The sequence below is a fragment of the Aristolochia californica genome, unplaced genomic scaffold (assembly GCF_029961685.1).
Source record: "Aristolochia californica isolate CCGP_79_NKW_82.1479 unplaced genomic scaffold, dmAriCali1.0.hap1 SCAF_15, whole genome shotgun sequence".
NCBI classification, from domain to species: Eukaryota; Viridiplantae; Streptophyta; class Magnoliopsida; order Piperales; family Aristolochiaceae; genus Aristolochia; species Aristolochia californica.
This window is the reverse complement of record NW_027181826.1, coordinates 24,407,703-24,414,940: the sequence shown is the minus strand read 5'-3', so window position 1 is coordinate 24,414,940 and position 7,238 is coordinate 24,407,703. Positions and strand designations below refer to the sequence as shown.

The 7,238-nt window shown below is 43.2% G+C and overlaps 2 protein-coding genes across 2 annotated transcripts; both read left to right on the top strand.

Annotated features, from left to right (window-relative positions):
* Nucleotides 1–305: 305 nt before the first annotated feature.
* LOC137951288 (tetrahydroberberine oxidase-like) lies at nucleotides 306–1,772 on the top strand. Its single transcript, XM_068797875.1, has one exon. It carries the CDS (start codon nucleotides 306–308, stop codon nucleotides 1,770–1,772), a length of 1,467 nt encoding a protein of 488 aa, XP_068653976.1.
* Nucleotides 1,773–6,124: 4,352 nt separating this feature from the next.
* LOC137952206 (auxin-responsive protein SAUR71-like) lies at nucleotides 6,125–6,808 on the top strand. The gene has a single exon (XM_068799282.1). It carries the CDS (start codon nucleotides 6,214–6,216, stop codon nucleotides 6,628–6,630), a length of 417 nt encoding a protein of 138 aa, XP_068655383.1. The 5' UTR covers nucleotides 6,125–6,213; the 3' UTR covers nucleotides 6,631–6,808.
* Nucleotides 6,809–7,238: the final 430 nt, after the last annotated feature.

The window sequence follows — 7,238 nt, the reverse complement described above, 5'->3', positions numbered from 1 at the left end:
ATACTCACATGGAAACAAGTGCGATTCATCAGATGTGAACGTAGCACCAAATCCCATTAATTGTTATTTTAAGCAAACGTGAAGGATTCTGGTTTACTCTTTCTTGGAATGAAGTGACGAATCTAACGAGCTGTGCTTGTAATCCGATGATCAGAAGGCATTTAAACTGCCATGGTCGATCCAACTGTCGAACGAACCAAATGAAGAAATTGTGCTTCAGAGCAGTCACTGCTCTTCTCTTCTTTCTTCTCCCAGGTTCTTTAGTTTCAGCACATGAGCCCTTACTCGGATGCATCCAAAATCATATGGGATTCTACAGCCATGGAGTCGTTCACACCCCGAATACATCGTCTTACTCTTCTCTCTTGCAATCATCTATCAGGAACACGAGATTCCTGTCATCTTCAAACTCTAGACCTCTCCTGATCGTCGCACCTACAAATTATTCCCAGATTCAAGCGTCTGTAATCTGCTGCAAGAAGCACGATACGCAGGTGAGAGTTCGAAGCGGGGGGCACGACTTCGAAGGCCTGTCTTATACCTCTCATAACCCGTTTGTGCTGATTGATCTCTCCCGTCTCCGATATATTTCCGTCAATGAAGATGATGGCACGGCTTGGGTTCAGGCCGGAGCAACTCTTGGCGAGGTGTATCATAGTATAGCTGAGAAAAGCTCGATCCATGGCTTCCCGGCGGGATACTGCCACACAGTGGGCGTTGGTGGGCATCTGAGTGGGGGAGGCACCGGCAACATGGTGAGGATGTATGGTCTCGCAGCTGATAACATTCTGGACGCTAAAATAATCGATGTTAATGGGAGACTGCTGGATAGAAGATCCATGGGTGAAGACCTGTTTTGGGCTCTCAGAGGTGGTGGGGGAGCAAGTTTTGGTGTGATCCTTTCATGGAAGATCAAGCTGGTTTATGTTCCTCCTGCCGTGACTCTCTGCAACATTGCCAAGAACAGAGAAGAAGGTGCTACAGAGCTCGTCTACAAATGGCAGAAAATAGCAGACAAACTCCATGAACGCATCTATCTAGCAGTGACACTTCAAGCTGCGAATGTAGCTGACACAACTAAACAAATGACAATCCGAGCCTCCTTCCGAGCATTGGCTTTATGGGGTGTCAACAAGAGCCTCCCTCTGATCCAGAACAGCTTCCCTGAGCTGGGTCTGGAGCCCAAACACTGCACAGAAATGAGTTGGATCGATTCAGTTTTTCCTTTTGCAGGATTGCCAGATGGATCGCCCAGAAATGCTTTATTAGACAGATCAAGATCACCAGTCCAACCAGCTTACAAGATAAAATATGACTACGTTAAGGAAATCATTCCAAAAAACGCCATGGAAGAAGCTTGGAAGATTTTGATGGAAGATCCCAACGGGATGATGATTTGGGATCCCATGGGCGGGAGAATGAGCGAGATCTCTGACTCTGAGATCCCATTCCCACATAGAAAAGGTAATCGATACAATATACAGTACTTGTTTACTTGGCAAAGTGATGAGGATGAAGAAAGGCAACTGGGTTGGATTAGGAAGCTGTACAACTACTTGAGTCCATATGTATCAAAGTCACCCAGAGGCCAATATATCAACTGTAAGGATCTAGACTTGGGGAAGAATGATCCAGACAAGCCAAGTTACCCACAATCTAAGGTCTGGGGGGAGAAATATTTTGGTGTTAACTTTAGGAGGCTGGCACTGGTGAAAGGTAAGATTGATCCAGAGAACTTTTTCAGGAATGAACAAAGCATTCCACCTCTTTAACTGGGTCAGTTTAGTGGAATGACTGTGGGTAGAGGCTTTGGGAGCAAACACCTCTTTGTAACATTAGCTCTGTCTCTGACTCTCTTGTTACACTCTTGCTCTGAAATGTAATGCAAATCTACTTGCAGTTAAAAGACACAAGATATAGGCAACAAGCAAGAAGAAGGGCCACACCTCCCTCCCCCCCATTCCCCTTCTCGGTGCAAAGCCTTGCATCGAAACAGAGGGAGTTGCTCTTCCCTCCCCCATACATAAGACTGGGTTTCACCCAACCAGTTATGTTATATACGATGTATGTCAATGATTCAATCAATCATAATTTAAGAAGAAGACAAGGTCATGCAATCCCTTCCATTTAATAGGAAAGTGACTTCTTCCCCTGGTTGAAAATGTTAATTCTAAGAAAAGTTAGCTTTATTTCTTTTGTTTATAATTTTTTTTATGAAATTTATAATTTAAAATCTTATTTTCCCTATAATTATTAACATAATTTTTAAATAAAAGATAGAAAATTCATTCCTAAAAAATAGGTTAATATTTTTCAGGAAATAAAGGGACATTAATGCTCTTTGACCGCCAATTTCTACCTTAGATATAGTTTTCTAGTATTTCTTGAAAAATGGCACTAGATGGGTCACAAAATTGCCAATTTAGGACTACCAATATTTTATTTCCATATCTTGCTCCATAAAACAAATTAAATAGTTATAGAAATGTAAGTACAAGGGCAATTTGAATGTTGGATATAGGGCGTTTAAATTCCCTTTGTCGAATTATTTCTCTTTCTTTTTATTTTATTTTATTTTCAATAAAATAACATCTAATCGATATCATTATGAAATCGATTTTTATAACATAATTGGTTCATAAAATAAAATTTTACTTGGTTATAAAAAAAAAATCACTGCAAAATCACTGCAAAACCAAGAATGAGAACGAGACCATGGGTTAGGGTTAGGTCATGAATTAATGAGCACATCTCCCTACCCCCAACTACACCAGTCCAAGCAGCTTGGACTTTTCTTTCCTCACAAACGGACAAACAAGTACTTGGCCGTGATGCTCCGAGTACGGTTGACAATAATGTCTCATTTGCAGTCATTTTTGACGAGAATTTAACAATAAAAACTCAACATAGGAAAAATAAAATAATTAAGCATAATTACATGAAAATCTCCAAGTCTAAGGAAAAATCCGCCCCAATCCTTCAATCCTTAGATCTAGAAATCATGTCAAAAATGTCGGTGACACATCACAATCTGCCGGTTCTAGTTTTGGTCCCTACCCTCTAATGTGCCCAGGAGAGGCAACAACATCAAATGAGATATGTTTAAAGAGTGTCCACATGTGAGACTTCATTGTTGCCATAGGCTTAGGGTACATTTAAATCAGGTTTGATTTGGTTAGCTGTGATCCCTTCTTCATTCTTGCTATCTATCATTGAAAATAAAATACCAATTTTGAAGATTTGAGTTGGAATGTAACCTTCAAAAAAATTTCTATCACCGCCCGACATGTGTAACATTTGACACATATCTAGTTACAATTGGGAGGATACGATGTCACAAGCAAAATCAATCTTAAAAAGAAAAGACCGATAACGTTGTCATGGAATGGAGCACATGAACATGTTACATAATTGGATGAGAATCCAAGAAAAGGAACAAACTTAAAATTCCAATACCCTTTTATTTCAACTTTTGTATTTTCAGTTCCCTTGCCAACTAAGGGTGGACAAGATAGGGCCAACCACATTAATATGGAGTGTGACCTTGTTAGACCACCTTGGAAGGGCAAGGAATGGATGGATGCCTTCAAACTTCAAACTCTAGGAGTCCAAAATGGAAGATTTGACTTGCTTTGGAACTCTGACTCTTTGAAGTTGTTAGTGGAAAAAGGGGAAAGTTGAGAGTAATTTATCAACTCCTTTTTTTATAAATTAATCCCATTAATCCAAAATACTGATTTTTACACAGCTGGAAAAAAATATGTAATAATTTATTTTTTAAAAAAATAATTATAATTTTATTAGATCGGATTAGGATTGGTGTCAAACCGGGTTTGGATCAGATTTGATAAAACAGGTCCCTGCCTTGAACCTCTACAGGTTTTTTTTCTTCAATCCCGTTTCTGACCCACGGAGTTAAAACTCAGTGGGGTCCTCAAATCGGGTCGGGTCGAATTCTTAAAACCTGATCCGGTCTCCACTGCCTTAGGAGGTTGGCAGAGTGGATCCGGTTTTCTTGAACCCGATCCCGACCTTGTCAGCCCTGTAAGAGAGTTGTAGGTTGCCGTTAGATCACGATTGAACGGACGGGGACACCTAGATGCGGGCGACGGCAGTCGTCAATGCTGTAGTAGCAAAAATTCGGAAAGGGAGTTTCGAAACTTCCCTTTTATTCTATCTGAAACGGCGTAACTGACGCAACCAAACAAGCCACGTGGACCATCTTGTGGGAGCCAATGAAAGGAATATTCCTTTTTTTAAAAATAAAACCGGAAAAAAGGTCTTTATGAAAGACCCCGCTGATGGAACCCCATGTCAGCAAGCGGAAATGGTCGGCTGTTTCCTTCCGTACTCCCTCGTCCTGCCCCCAGCCAAAAAGTGGACGTGAAAGCGACGCCGAAGTTGCCCCCCCTCGTAAGGAGATCGCACTCTCGGCTCTGGCCCCCATTTCTGTCGGTGTGATCCGCGTGCCACCCTGATCATTGATCATCGAGCACAAATTTGGGTTTCGCATTTCGGACGGGGGTCCGTGTCCTAGTTAACTGGGAGTGTAAGAGGAATTTGACTCGATGCCTTCCCTAGAATGGGTCCATTCCAGGCAATTAAGCTGAAGTTTCTGGATCAAAATCAAGTCAGACTGAGTTTAACTTTATTAAAACAAAATTAATTTTAAACTTCGACGCGACTCGCAGCCATGCACGTCTCAACTGGACGCGAAAAGTCACCACTTTACATGTCGATCTGACTCAATCGGACATTTTTCATGTCCACAAGTGGGAGTCGCCAGTGTCATAGACAAAGGCGCCACGTTACAGACACTTCCGTCGGCCCTCGTGGGACCCAGTAAAGTAACGTGCCTTTGTCACAAAGCGGAAACACCACGCAGGCAGCGAGCCCTACTGTTGAAAACCGATGCTTAATCTTGGCTTTACACGAGAAAACCCTTTTACGCCTGTGGCACATTGACGACTCAGGACCACGGGCTTAGGTGGATCGTCACAGAGGTAATAATGTGGGCCCACGTGGGCCCTGCGCCTTATTTCGTGGCGGGAACGGAAGCACTTTCCGAACGCCGAAGAAATCTCGGCGTGTCGGACCGCCCCGCCCTGGTCGCGACCAAATCTCAGTAACGTGTACGGAGCGCAGGCACCGACTTGGAATATGTGGGACCTCATCGGACTCGCCTTGGTAAATCAAACGGTGATCGTTGGATTTTATTTTCTGGAGAACCGGAAAGCGGCGGGAGGCAAATCGGAGAACTTATCCGGTCAATATCAGGCTCTCGTTTGACACATTTACCGACCATTCCACCGTTTCGTGAAACCGTTCGTGTCACGGAAACGTTCCAGTCATACTTTGAAATGACGAGAATGCCCGCATAAATGGAGGGAAATTATTAAAAATTATTATTATTACTATATTTTTTGGGTCACTATTTATTGCGTTAGCCTGTTACATTAATATATCCAATTTTAGGTGACCAAACGGTCCATCAATTTGGCCGAAGCTAGTCGGACCGGATTGTAATTACGACGTCTCACCCACTTTCCTATAAAACAACTCATAACTCTAGTTGACAGAATGGACCGGAATTTCTGATCCAACCGAAAAATAATCAACCACATGGGCCCACGTTCACCCGTGTTGGTTTTGTAATTAGAGAAGAATGTCGGAACATTTTTTACGATACGAAACGGAAAATGTCGGAACAAGAAGCGATAAGTGGTTAAAAGGCCAGAAGACGACACGAGATGGGCTCACGGAAAATTGTACTGCAACGGACTACGGAAAAAAAAGTAGCGACGCCAATCACGCTCCCAACGTTTTCCCCCGGTTTATCCTTTTCTTCTCCGCTATTTTTCGTTCTCCGCGATATTTTCATTCTTCCTCGGTCCTCGGCCCCTTCTTTCCACATATCTCTCGCCACGTCAGCTACAATACTCAGTAAACTGAATCTCGTCTCGGCCGGTACGACCCGGGTGACGTTTTTTTAAGTAAATCTCGACGTGTACCCGCCAAGTACTCTCAATCTGTACTCTTTTTTTTTTTACTTTTTACATTATTTAATTACTTATTTATATCGCTTTCCGAACCCAAGCCCACTACGCCTCCCTTCTTCCCCCTCTCTCCGTTTCTTCTCCACTCTCTCGCTCTCGGTTGATCGATCCATCCGCCATTTTTTTCTAGCTTTGAAGGTCTGGGTTAGTCTGCAGGATGAAGCAGCTGATTCGTAGATTGTCCAGAGTTGCGGACTCGTCGAGCTATTTTCTGTTACGGTCGGATTCGACCACGCCGTCCATGTCGCGAAGATGGGATCCGAAATGGTCGAGGGGACGGCGATCTGGGGGGTCGAGCCTCGGGGTGGTGCCGCAGGGGCATGTTCCAGTGTACGTCGGAGAGGAGATGGAGCGGTTTATTGTGAGCGCGGAGTTGCTGAACCGTCCCGTGTTCGTGGAGCTACTGAAGAAGTCGGCGCAGGAGTACGGGTACGAGCAGCAGGGTGTGTTAAGGATTCCTTGTGCAGTGTTTGTGTTCGAGAGAGTTTTGGAGATTTTGAATGATAGGAGGTTTGATAGGGTTGAGGAAGATCTGGAGATCGTGCGGTTATTCTTCCCAGAGGAGTTCGTTTGAGCTCGCTTGCGCTTCTTGCTTTCTCCTTTTTTGTTTAATTACATCTTTTTTTATTTGGTGGAGGGTATTGTATATAGTTTGAGAGAATAGAACAAGAGCTTTCGGTTTTCCGGAGAGTGGGCTGTAAAGAAGAAAGTTTAGTTCATGGAAATTAAAATAAAATAAAAAAACATACATAAGGCAGTTCGATTACTACTCTTTTTTTTTGTTTCTGATTTGTGTGGGCAGAGAGAGTGAGATATTCGTTCAAGCATTCACCCACCCAGCAATCTTCGGATTCTAGAACTCCTTTTCCCCTTCCCACTGTTTTTGAGTGGAGGAAAAGAGAAACGCAGCAGATGCTGCAGATGTGAATTTGTAATTCTGTCGTTTCTGGTGCGGTTGGGGAGGAAATTCCTTGTCTTGGAAGCAAGGGCTTTATACTCTTTCGCGGGGTATGTTGGAAGTACCCTTGTCCCTCTCCCTTTCAACTCCTCAGTACGTAACTCATTTTTCGAATTTCTGTGTTTTAGTAAAAGATTAACAGTTGTATTTCCCAACAGTTGCCGTTCTCGCGAAACAAAAACCGTTTTTCTTCTCCTGGTTTGGTTATCTCCTGCAACGCATGC